The sequence below is a fragment of the Acinonyx jubatus genome, chromosome E1 (assembly GCF_027475565.1).
Source record: "Acinonyx jubatus isolate Ajub_Pintada_27869175 chromosome E1, VMU_Ajub_asm_v1.0, whole genome shotgun sequence".
Classification (NCBI taxonomy): domain Eukaryota; kingdom Metazoa; phylum Chordata; class Mammalia; order Carnivora; family Felidae; genus Acinonyx; species Acinonyx jubatus.
In genome coordinates this window covers 41,976,650-41,989,089 of record NC_069397.1, presented here as the reverse complement: position 1 = coordinate 41,989,089, position 12,440 = coordinate 41,976,650, and the positions used below count along the sequence as shown (strand labels likewise).

Below are 12,440 nucleotides of genomic sequence, written 5' to 3'. Positions count from 1 at the left end.
AAACTTGGGGCGCCTGGGTGGCTCAGTCGGTTAAGCGTCCGACTTCAGCTCAGGTCACGATCTCACGGTCCGTGAGTTCGAGCCCCGCGTCGGGCTCTGGGCTGATGATGGCCCAGAGCCTGGAGCCTGCTTCCAATTCTGTGTCTCCCTCTCTTCTGACCCTCCCCCGTTCATGCTCTGCCTCTCTCTGTCTCAAAAATAAATAAACGTTAAAAAAAAAAAATTAAAAAAAAAAAAAAAGAAAAGAAAGAGAACAAACTAACCCTTCCGCTCCCCCGCCCCTGCCCACCACCCCAGAAGCTCAGGCCTTGGTTTCCTCGCTTTCTTTGGGAATCCCCAGATACGGCAGAACAGCACAGCTCAACGTGGACCACGCCCAGCAGCTGTAGTTGCTCAGCAACTGCGCCAACCGCCTGGCCACGTGATCGTCCCGAAGGCCCCCCCTTTCAGGGTGTCTTCAAGGCGCCTGATCAGATTCGTGCCTCCTCAGGCCTCAGTCTCTTTGAAGCAGCCCACATCTTGGTTTGGGGACCCACGACGCCACCTCCTCGGTTCCTGGGTCCGCGGCTGGCATTCCTCCCAGCCGGCCCTCAGGCAAAGGACTGTCCCCGGAGCAGAAATGCGTCTGCGGGGTCCTTCCGAACGGCGGGCGCAGCGGTGCGGCGGCGTGGGGCGGAAGCGTGGTCTCCGGCAGCGGACTAGGAGCATTTGGCTGGGAGAGCGGCAGGTGAGCTGGCGCGGCGTCAGCGTCAGGGGCAAGTTGCTCCGGCTGGGATGAGAAATTAAACAATGTCAGATCTGGAAGGGACGTTGTAAGCTTTCTGCCCCTTTCGCTTTACGGATGGGTAAACAAGCGTGGAGCAAGAAAGGGAAAGAGACGCCCCCCCACACAGCCCGCACCTCGATTCTGGGCTTCCCTCAATGTCGACCGTGTATAAAATTCCTTTCCTGGGCAGAGGTCGTTGTCTTACTGTCCAGTCCTATCTCATCCCTCTTCCATTTCTGACTTCTTGACTTCTTCTCTACCAAGCTCCCTCCGTCCTTATTCTGTAGCGGGAAGCTGCAGTGAAGTTTGGTCACTAGTTTTGTGCAACTGTGGGCAAGTCAGCTATCTTCTCTGTACCTTGTAAGAGGCATTCATTCATTCAACAGATACTTACCGAGGTCTTGTTTTGTGCCAACACAGTTCTAAGTGAAAAAACAAACAAACGACTTTGCTTAAATCATAGTTGAGGAGATGATAGTGAAAATGACGTGAACAGATACATGTGAAGGAGGGACTAGTGCTAATAGTAATAAAACAGTGAAAGTCGGGGGTTGGAGAATGTGTGTAGAGGGACTATATTTGTTGTAATGTTTATTTTGAGAGAAAGAGTGGGGGAGGGGCAGAGAGAGGGAGAGAGAGCCCAAGCAGGCTCCACGCTGCCAGCACAGAGCTGGATGAGGGGCTTGATCTCATAAATCGTGAGATCCTGACCTGAACCGAAAATCAGGAGCGGACACTTAACCTACTGAGCCACCCAGGCGCCCCAGGGAGGACTATTTTTATTTTAGAGTGACATTGTCAGAGAGTGACATTTTGGAAGGGACCTGAGTAAAATGAAGGAACACGGTATAATATCCAAGGGAAGAGCATTTGAGAAGAGAATAAGTGCAATGACTCTGGAGTAGACATTAGCTTGGTTTGTTCCATTAGCAGCCTTTTCTAAAAATGTGTGCGATTTCATGGATCTTGGGAGAATGAAATGAGCACAGATGTGATAGCTCTTTGGAAGTAAAAAGAATCTCTATACACATGAAAGTTACTATACTTACATTTAGTTACAAGTTTTAGAGCTAGTCCTTTACTTGAGATAAATATCACTATCTCAGAATTAAATATTTGAAACATTTATCCACTTCTACTCATGCAAGGTACTATCTTAGGCATTGGCAGCTAGGGACAAGGAATACAGGTCTCTGTATTCAAGAATGGCCAGGGGCACCTGCGTGGTTGTCGTTTAAACATCCGACTTCAGCTCAGATCATGATCTGTGGTTTGTGGTTTCGAGCCCTGCAGGGGACTCTGTGCTGACAGCTCAGAACCTGGAGCCTGCTTCAGATTCTCTGTCTCCCTCTCTCTCTGCCCCTTCCCTGATCACACGCTTGTGCCTGTGCACTCTCTCTCTCTCTCAAAAATAAACATTAAAAAAAAAAAAAGAATGGCTAAAATATAATGCTTGTTAACATTTATTGAGCCTTGGGTGGGGGCGGGGGAGAGAGAGAGAGAGAGAGAGAGAGAGAGAGAGAATGAATCCCAAGGAGGCTCCACGCTCAGCATGAAGCCAAACACAGGGCTTGATCCCACAACCCTGGGATCATGACCTGAGCCAAAATCAAGAATTGGACACTCAACTCTTGATTGACGGACAGTCAAGAGGATGCTCTACCAACTGAGCCACCCAGGCGCCTCTAAGTCTCATACCTTTTTATGCAGTGGAGATTACTCACTCCATTTTCCAGTTGAGGAAATAGATTTGGAGGAGTGCAGTAACTTACTTGAAGTACATAGTTATTAAGTGACAAAGTTAGGATTCAAATCTAGGTCTTTGAATTCTTTTAACCCTTACCCCACCTCTGGTCTGTTATTACTTATAAACTGTAGGGTTGTTGGAGAGGTTAATTAGTAGTAAACTCATTCATGGCAGAATTAAATGCTGATTAAGGTACAAAAGGCTATAGCAGTATAGGGTAGTGAGAAATTGAGGATCTAGAAAAGCTGGAAGGAGGTGGCATTTGAATTATTACTTTAAATAGAATTTCCATAATTGAAGTAGAGAAAACCCAGAAAATACTTATTAATTACAATGATAAAACTAGTAACTTGACGTTGGAAAAGTCTGGGAAATATCACCATAATTGAGTGATTAAATTAACATCACCACTAATGAGACAAATTAAAATCATGAACCACCTGATAAGAGATGCACTGAAAGGAACACTGCATTACTTCTGAGATATTCTGCCAAAAAAACAAAACCTGAATCTAGTCATAAGGAAATATCAGGCAAGCCCAAATTAAGGGACATTTTACAAAAATCAATAGCCTGTAACCTTCAAAAGTGTGGTGTCATAAAAGTCAAGGGGAGACTGGGGAGCTGTTGTTGAATGCAAACATGGGATCCTAGGTTGGCTTTTTTTGCTGTGCAGGACATTATTAGAACAGTTTGTGGGGGTGTCTGGGTGGCTCAGTCAGTTAAGCATCCTCCTCTTGGTTTGGGCTCAGGTCATGATCTCATGGTTTGTGGGTTTGAGCCCTGCGTCGGCTCCACACTGACAATGCAGAGCCTGCTTGGGATTCTCTCTCTCCCCCTCTTTCTGCCCCCCCCCCCGCCCCGCTCATGCTTGCTCTAAATAAATAAACAAACAAACTTAAAAAAAAAATCAATTTGTGAATGTTGAATAGAGGTCTGTGGATTAGGTGGTAGTAATGTGTCACTATTCATTTTCTGATTTTGATCGTTGTGTTTTGGTTATGTAGGAAAATGTCCTTGTTTGTAGGAATCACACACACTGAAGCAGAGGTTGGAAAACTTTTTCTACCAAGGGTCAGATAGTAAACATTTTAGGCTGGTTGAGCCATATGGTCTCAGTTGCAGCTACTCAACTTTGCTGTTAACAGTGTAAAAGCAATCACAGACATTATAAATGAATGAGCATGGCTGTGTTCCAATAAAGCTGTTTTTATAGACACTGAAATTTGAATTTTATGCAATTAATTTGCACATATCATGAAATATTCTTTTGATTTTTTTTTTCAACTTTAAAAATAAAAGGCATTTTTAGCTTGGGGGCTGTATGAAAACCAGCAGTAGTCGAGATTGGCCACAGGGCATAGTTTGCTAAACTCCTACTCTCAAGTATTAGGGGGTGATGAGGCACTGTCAGCAACTTATTCTCAAGTAATTTAGGAAAAAAAATTATTTGTGCTACTTTGCAACTCTCTGGTATTAAATTATTTTAAAGTTAAAATCTTTTTAGTATTACAAGAATAGGAGAAGAGAAGGGAAACAGGGACAACAAGTAGAACAGCGAGGAGGGGAAAGTACAGGGCTTTGGGAGGAGCAGTCAGTGGGTGGCTGTAACTGGAGAGGAGATGTGTGGACGGATACAGTCAACTGTAAGGTTAGAAATCCAGGGCTGTGTTGTGGAGACTTTGGCTACCTTGCCAGAATCTAACTCCTCTTTTCCTTGAATTTTAGCATCATGGATACCGACTTATATGACGAGTTTGGAAATTATATTGGACCAGAGCTTGATTCTGATGAAGATGATGATGAACTGGGCAGAGAGACCAAAGATCTTGATGAGGTAAAACAAATTTATTGCAATTTTCATCTTTCTCTTAAAAAAGAAAAAAAAAGGGGCGCCTGGGTGGCTCAGTCGGTTGAGCGTCCGACTTCAGCTCAGGTCATGATCTTGCGCTCCGTGAGCTCGAGCCCCGCGTCAGGCTCTGTGCTGACAGCTTGGAGCCTGGAGCCTGTTTCAGATTCTGTGTTTCCCTCTCTCTCTGACCCTCCCCTGTTCATGCTCTGTCTCTCTCTGTCTCAAAAATAAATAAACGTTAAAAAAAAAATTTTTTTTTAAATAAAAAGAAAAATAAAAGAAAAAAAAGTACTGGATCATCTGTGCTCCCATAAATTATCCTGTGTACATCTGTCACATTGCACCTTTTTTTTTAATAATTATTTTATGTTTATATATTTATTCTGAGAGAGAGACAGCACAGACCCCAACATGGGGCTCGAACCCACAGACTGTGAGATTATGACCTGAGCTGAAGTCAGACGATTAAGTGACTGAGCCACCTAGGTGCCCCAGGTTTTAATTTTTTTTATAAGCCAGTTGTTTCCTTTTTTTCTTTTTTTTTTTTTAATGTTTATTTATTGTGAGAGGGAGGAATGGAAGAGAGAGAGAATCCCGAGCAGGCTCCACGCCCAACAAGGGGCTCAATCCCACAAGACTGGGGCCATGACCTGAGCCAAAATCAAGAGCCGGATGCTCAACCGACTGAGTCACCCATGTGCTCGATCCAAGTTTTTCTTTTTAAAAATATCTTAAAGAGAAGGGTGCCTGGGTAGCTCAGTTGGTTGGGTGTCTGACTTTGGCTTAGGTCATGATCTCACGGTCCATGAGTTTGAGTCCTGCATCGGGCTCTGTGCTGACAGCTCAGAGCCTGGAGCCTGCTTCGGATTCTGTCTCCCTCTCTCTGCCCCTCCCCCTCTCACTCTCTGTCTCTCAAAAATAAACATTAAAAACAATTTTTAAGAATATTTTAAAGAGATATTTTTCACCTTACAAGCAATTGGTGAATACATTCTCATTCAGATCAAATAGATAGAAAGTCTTTTTGGTCCTTATTCTATTTCACTCTTCCTAAGGTAATCATTATAACTCATGATGGCCTCATGGAAAGAATATGGGCTGGGTTATAATACAGGTAGGAGAGGTCACAGCTGATAGAACAGTGGGACCCGAAGAGTATCGATTAATGGATCACCACCAGAGGTGACGTGCCCCAGGCATCCATGGTTGGTCTCATCCTTTCAACCATTTTATCAATGACCTAGTTGAAGATAGAGAATTCACACATGACATAAGCTAACGCACTGGATAGCAGACTCTTAATTCAGAGTGATCTCAACAAACTTGAATACTGAGCTAAATAAAGGAATTCATTCATTATTTATAATCACTTACTGTTTGCAAGGGATCATGATACAGAGAGAGCCAAGGCACTATCTCTGCCCTCCAGGAACCTACTGCCCACCAGGAGAGATGAAGTATGAAAATATGTATAGCAGTAAGCAGGGAGGGACAAGTGCCATTTAAATATTTTTATCTTAGTACTGTAGTAATAGTTTATAAGGAGGGATTATTTCTGGCTGGGATGACCAAGAAAGGTATTTGAGGAAGTGATGTTCATAGTGGAGCCAAAGACTGGGGAGGCATCTGTAGGGATAGAAAGTGGAGTGATTAGTGGTTGCCTTCAATTCGGGCCATGGAATTGGGGAGTGATGGCCGAAGGGTACAGGATTTCTTTTTGGGGTAACAAAAACGTAACGTCGTTTGTGGTGGTGGTTGCACAGCTCTGAATATATTAAAAAACCACTGAATTGTGCACTTAAAATGGGTGAATTTGGGGGAATATCAATTATATTTTACTAATGCTGTTAACAAAGAAATACTTTAAAGAAAAAATGGGATCGCTTAGGCTATGTGTGAACATTCTCCCCTCAGTCCCTAGTGTTGAGTTCCTCCTACTCTGGTTCATGCTCCTTGATACTGTTGCTCGTGCAGGGTCCTGCTCTTGTTTAGTTTACTTATTAATTCCTTTTTATCTCTTTCTCATGCCTGTTACCATAGTAGTCATTATAGCACGTGCACGTGTGTCTCTGTTTGTATGATGTATAAAATGTGAGTGGTTGCATTGTTAACGTAAGTACCGCAGTGGCATCAGGTTTCTGTGTCTTCCTGCTTCTCACTTCTTCCACCGGGCACTGCAGTGAGTGATGTGCTTTTGGATCCATCCTCTGGTGCTGTGTGTCCGTCTGGTCTGATTGCTGCTCAGTAATCCCTGGTGGGCATTGCTTTCTTCCTCCCCAAAAATAAAGCTGCAGTGGATATTCTCAGATATGTCCCTTTCTGTACCATGTGAAAATGCCTTTGGGTTACATTCCCAAAAGCAGAGTTGCAGATCCCAGGATCAGGTACATATTTAATGTGTTTATTTCAGGGGTTTAGTTTAGTTCAGGGGTTTTCACGAAGTGCAGTCAGATTGTTCCTCACCTTGCCTGCGCTAGTCAATACTGCTTCCAGCAGAACGAGAGTTCTTGTAGCCTCCCTGTCCACACGGGATGCACAGACTTTAAAAACGTTTTTGTTTTGATGTAACAGTGAAGAGGTGCATAAGATTTTGATAATGGAGGGAGGAAAGAAGGAAGAACATTCTAGAAAGGAGTGCAATGAGCAGGAGCCCAGAGGTTGCATGTTAGGAGGAAATGATTTCTCCTCCCAGTTGCCACAGTGCAGTCCTTGGAGGACGGCTGCAGGGATGAAGCACAGAGGAGGAGGGACCAGACTCTGGAAGGCCTTGAATGGAGAACTGGGAGAAAGGGGTGACAAAAAATAAAAATAAAATAAAATAAATTAAAAAAAAGAAAGGGGGTGACGTGATTAAAGCACGATGCTGGGACCCTTCCTTTAGTGAAGGGAGGGTCAGGAGGCCAGGAGCTCATCATGGTGGAAGGGTGCACAGGTGTGGAGGTGGGGGGGGAAGAAAATGGGAACAGTGAGATGACTAGCAGAACACTGGTTATTAAATAGAAATGAGAAAAAGGCACGTGTGTAGTTTTATTTTAGATTTGTCAAGTTTGAGCTACCAACAGGACACCCAGCTAGAATTAATTACAGGTAGTTGGAAATTATTACATAAAATCCTACAGTTAGATTCAAAATGCAGTCAGCAGTATGGGGCCGGAGGGAACTGGCTTAATAGCCATTGTGGGGCCACCACCAGGAGAATATGTACAGCTACCCAGAGAGCTAATGTAATGTCAGGTCATGTTAATAGAAGTAGAGTGTAAAATAAAGGTGATAGAGGTAGCCAGTCGGCATACCACTGGAGGGTTTCTTGTTCTTTTTAAGAAAGAAGTTGACGTGCTGGAATTTGTGTGAAGGAAAACAGGCTCCCACCAGTATATCCACCCACCTCCCTACCTCTGTGCCATATGCCTTCCCTCCTGTTCTTATGGATGATTTGTTTGCGTTCCTATCTACTAGAAACTAGGTCCCATCCCTTCTCACCTACCTGTGAGTTCTCCCCCTCCTGTGCCAGTTTTTCCTCCGCTAGATCATTCCCATCAGCATATAGACATGCTGATATTTCATCTTAAAATCCTCTTAACTGATCCAATATCCCCCTTCCTGTCACCCTGCTTCCCATTGCAGCATATCTCAAAACAGTTAGTGATACTTGCTGTCTCCAAATCCTCTCCTCCCTTTTTACGTCAAACCCATTTCTATCCTCTGCTTCTCCCATTCCACAGAACCCGCTCTTGTCAAAGTCACTAGTGACCTCTGCCCCAGACCCAGTCCTCATCGTACTTGACCTATCTGCAGCATCTGACCCGGCTGATCACTCCCTCCTTAAAATCCCCTCTTCTGTTGGCTTCCCCAGAACCCCCTAGTTTTCCTTCTCACTGGCAACCATCATCACAAACAACTATTTTAATTAATTAATTAATTTATTTATTTATTGATTAAGTTTTTTTTTTAATATTTTTTTTTAACGTTTATTTATTTTTGAGACAGAGAGAGACAGAGCATGAACGAGGGAGGGTCAGAGAGAGAGGGAGACACAGAATCCGAAACAGGCTCCAGGCTCTGAGCAGTCAGCACAGAGCCCAATGCGGGGCTCGAACCCACGGATCGTGAGATCATGACCTGAGCCGAAGTCGGACGCTCAACTGACTGAGCCACCCAGGCGCCCCTGTTAAGTTTTATTTTAGAGAGAGCACATACAAAAGTTGGGGAGAGGGGGAGAGGCAAGGGGTGGGGTAGGAGGGGAAGGGGGGGAGAGAGAGAGAGAGAGAGAGAGAGAGAGAGAGAGAGAGAGAGAGAGAGTATCCTAATGAGGCTCCACGCTCGGCACAGAGCCCCCAACACGGTGCTCAATCCCACAATCCTAGGATCATGACCTAGGCCAAAATCAAGAGTTGGATGTGCAACCAACTGATCCACCCAGGCACTCCATTTTATTTTATTTTTAGTTTTATTTTTTAACATTTATTCATTTTTGAGAGACAGAGCATGAGCAGGGGAGGGGCAGAGAGAGAGGGAGACACAGAATCCAAAGCAGTTCCAAACTGAGCTGTCAGCACAGAGCCTGATGTGGGGCTTGAACCATGAACTTTGGGATCATGACCTGAGCTAAAGTCAGACGCTTAACTGACTGAGCCACCCAAGCACCCTCAGGCACCCCGTTTTAAATATTATTTATTTATTTACTTTTTATTTGTCACAAACAGTTGTAAAATACTTTCATCATCCCAGAAAGAAGCCCCATACCCCTTAACCACTGCCCTGCAATTCTCCCAGCCCTAGGCAACCACTAATCTACCTTCTGTCTCTATAGATTTGCCTATTCTGGGCATTACATATAAGTGGAATCCTACAATATGTGTGGCCTTTTGTGTCTGGCTTCTGTCACTTAGCATAATATTTTCAAGGTTTGTCCATGTGGTAGCAGGTGTAAATATTTCATTTTTTTGGTCAAATGATATTCCATTGTATAAATATACCACATTTTATTTATCCAGTCATCAGTTGATTGACATTTGGGTTGTTTCCACTTTTTGACCATTGTGAGTAATGCTACTATGAACGTGTGTGTAACTTAGGTTTTCAGTTGTCTTGGGTATACATCTATTAACAGAATTACTGGGTCGTAGGGTAACTCTGTGGTTAACATTTTGAGGAACTACCAAACTTTTCCAAAGTGGCTGCACCATTTTACATTCCCACCAGCAGTGTCTGAGGGTTCCAGTTTCTCCACATCCTCACCAACACCTGTTATTATCTGTCACAAAGGTATTTTTCAAGAACAGCTCTGAATCTAAGTAAAAAATTTAAAGGTATGAACTTGTTCCCAGCTTCTACCTCTTATTTCTGACTTCTGCCCTTGAAGGAAGTGATTTTTCCCCTTAAGAGGATGTGTTATGGTAAGCGATTTCTTTTCTCCAGTCTCCGTCCACTTGTGATCCACATGTAGGAAGGGGCTAGCTTGAAGCAGGAGAGCCATCTGTACAGACTTGTCTTTGTAAAGGATCACACAAGAGTAGAGCCTGCCCCACTGACTCCCTGGCGCTGAACTCAAAATAAGAAGCTGTCAAGCCTGTGAAGTCATTGGTCTTGAGTCACATAACGTAGGCGGTCACTGAGAAGGAAAGGTGTGTGCCTCTCAGGACCTCCTCCCCTCTCTTGCTCTTAGATGGATGATGACGATGATGACGATGACGTAGGAGATCACGATGAGGACCACCCTGGGATGGAGGTGGTGCTGCACGAGGACAAGAAGTACTACCCCACAGCTGAGGAGGTGTATGGTCCTGAGGTGGAGACCATCGTGCAAGAGGAAGACACCCAGCCTCTCACCGGTAAGTCAGCAGGCACCGGGTCATGAGAGGTGAGATCAAGAAAGCTTCAGTTTGTAGCCGTGGTCTGTGTGGAAAGTTCAGGGAATGAACTCATTCGTTTTTCTTCACTATGCTCAGTATTGCTTCCGAATTGAGATTTGTCTAACCCTGTTTTAATATGTAGTACAACTTGTAGCTTGTTACTAAGCAAATAGGAATCGCTTCTTTATTTATTGAATTTTGGTTTCGGTGCTTATGACTGTATTTTAAGTTCTTTGTCTGGCGTGAGCTGTTTTTCCATCCAAAGAATCCCAACTCCTTTACCCAGTCCACACAGTGCTGATCTTCCACTTCTTTAATCATTTTCATTCATCTTCTGGGAAGTGGTTGGATTTCATAAACGCAAGGATAGATTTTGAACTGACACTGATCTCAGTCAATATCCAGTCCCTTTCCCTTCCTCCCACAAAATGAAGTCCAAACCCCTCAGTCCATAGTTTGAGAGCCTTCTCTGTCTTGTGCCAAACTGCATTCCCAAACGTGTCTGAACGTATGAGTGATCCTTGAGAATAACATAAATTGATGTCACATATCATACATTCTGAAAGCTCAGTCTACTGAAATGGGGCTCTGTATTTTTATGTTTTATGCCAACCTGCACATCACAACTTTTGTTTTCCTGCCTAGAACCTATAATTAAGCCGGTGAAAACCAAGAAGTTCACTCTGATGGAGCAGACTTTACCTGTCACGGTGTACGAAATGGAGTAAGTTACAAGGTTTCTCAGCCTCTCTGCACAAATAGTGTGGGTTCATTTTTCTGTGGAGGTAGAAGGTGGTTTGTGATTGAAGTAACCAATGAATTATAAAAGCAAAAATCCTCCCCTACAATTTGCCAGAATTTTCCTTGAGCGTACATGGTTGCTGGACTATGTAGAGTCCATCTTAACTTTTCTCCTGGCTCTCATTCAGACTTCAGCCTTTTCTCTTCCAACCTCTTAGTTTGGTATTAGGAGCCACCCTTGGAGACAGAACTGGGTATTGTAATGGTCAGTGTTGAGACCACCAGAGCGCATTTTGACTTGATAAGATTGCTAAGTGTTTGGGGAATATAACAATTCTATATTTTGGAAAGGAGGGCACAAGTAGGTGGATACATGTGTAGAGTACTTAGACTCTTCATACAGCAGACTTTTGAAAATATTTTCATTGATGAATTGCATTTGTAAGGTCCCCATTATGTTGAAGTGCTTGTGACTCATTATTAGATAATGAAACTTAAAAAAAAAATGTTGACATCTAGTACATCTGAAAGAGTAGGGTCCCTTCTGGAATGGTCAGCTCACCTGCCCTCATTCAGCCGTTTTGGAAACAACTTTTCAATTATCTTCCAAACTTGCTTCATGTTCTCTTGTGTTCTCACTGGTGATTTTTAAAATTTTCCAATCTTTGTTTCTTAAACTTTTGTTTTATTTTATTTTATTTTATTTTATTTTATTTTATTTTATTTTATTTTATTTTATTATTTTAGAGAGTGTGAGCTAGGGAGGGGGCAGAGAGGGAAAGAGAGAGAAAGAGAGAGAGTGAATCTTAAGCAGGTTCCACGCTCAATGTGGAGCCCAACACAGGGCTTGATTTCATGACTCTGGGCTCATAACCTGAACCAAAACCAAGAGTCAGACACTGAACCGACTGAGCCACCTAGGTTCCCCCAAATTTCCAGTCTTTGAAAGCGGGCTAGAGATTTCAAAGAGCCAAAGTCCTCTGAAGGCTACCTGCCATGAGTAATGTGGGTGATAAACAAGACAGACAGTGCTGGTTTTGATCAAGATGGAACTCATTAACGAGATGGGGGTTTCTCAAAAGTTTTGTTAACTAGCTCTGAGGACAATTTCGAAAGAGAAGCTCTCTCAGTGATTTTAAGTCCCCTTAGCATTAATGGAATAAATCTATAGTGTCTAACCTGGAGATTTTGAATGGGGCAGTCCTTGTGTGCGTGCCCGTGTGTATTCGTACTGGTATTTGGGTTTGCTTTTCTTGCTTGCTTTTGAAATCTCATGATTTTACTGGTGAAATCCCCATTTCATAGGTTGGTTCACCTCGCGGGTAAGTCTCTTCCGTTCCCAGAGCCAGAACCAGAACTACGTAGATGTAAAAATTCACGTGTGCCTCTGAGTGCTCTCCAGTTGGTCTGAGAGTTGTTCCTGACAAAATACCTGAAACAGCTCTGTGCCACTCCCCACTTGGAAGCTTTTGCCAAAGTCCC

General features: G+C 43.6%; 1 protein-coding gene across 1 annotated transcript in view; it reads left to right on the top strand.

Annotated features, from left to right (window-relative positions):
• Positions 1–469: 469 nt before the first annotated feature.
• EFTUD2 (elongation factor Tu GTP binding domain containing 2) overlaps positions 470–12,440 on the top strand; it is a 39,970-nt gene continuing 27,999 nt past the window's right edge. The window contains exons 1-4 of the mRNA XM_027049028.2: positions 470–727; positions 4,242–4,350; positions 10,031–10,196; positions 10,863–10,941. Of these exons, the coding sequence (XP_026904829.1) occupies positions 4,246–4,350; positions 10,031–10,196; positions 10,863–10,941 (350 nt within the window). The 5' untranslated portion in view covers positions 470–727; positions 4,242–4,245. The remainder of the gene's footprint in view (positions 728–4,241; positions 4,351–10,030; positions 10,197–10,862; positions 10,942–12,440) is intronic.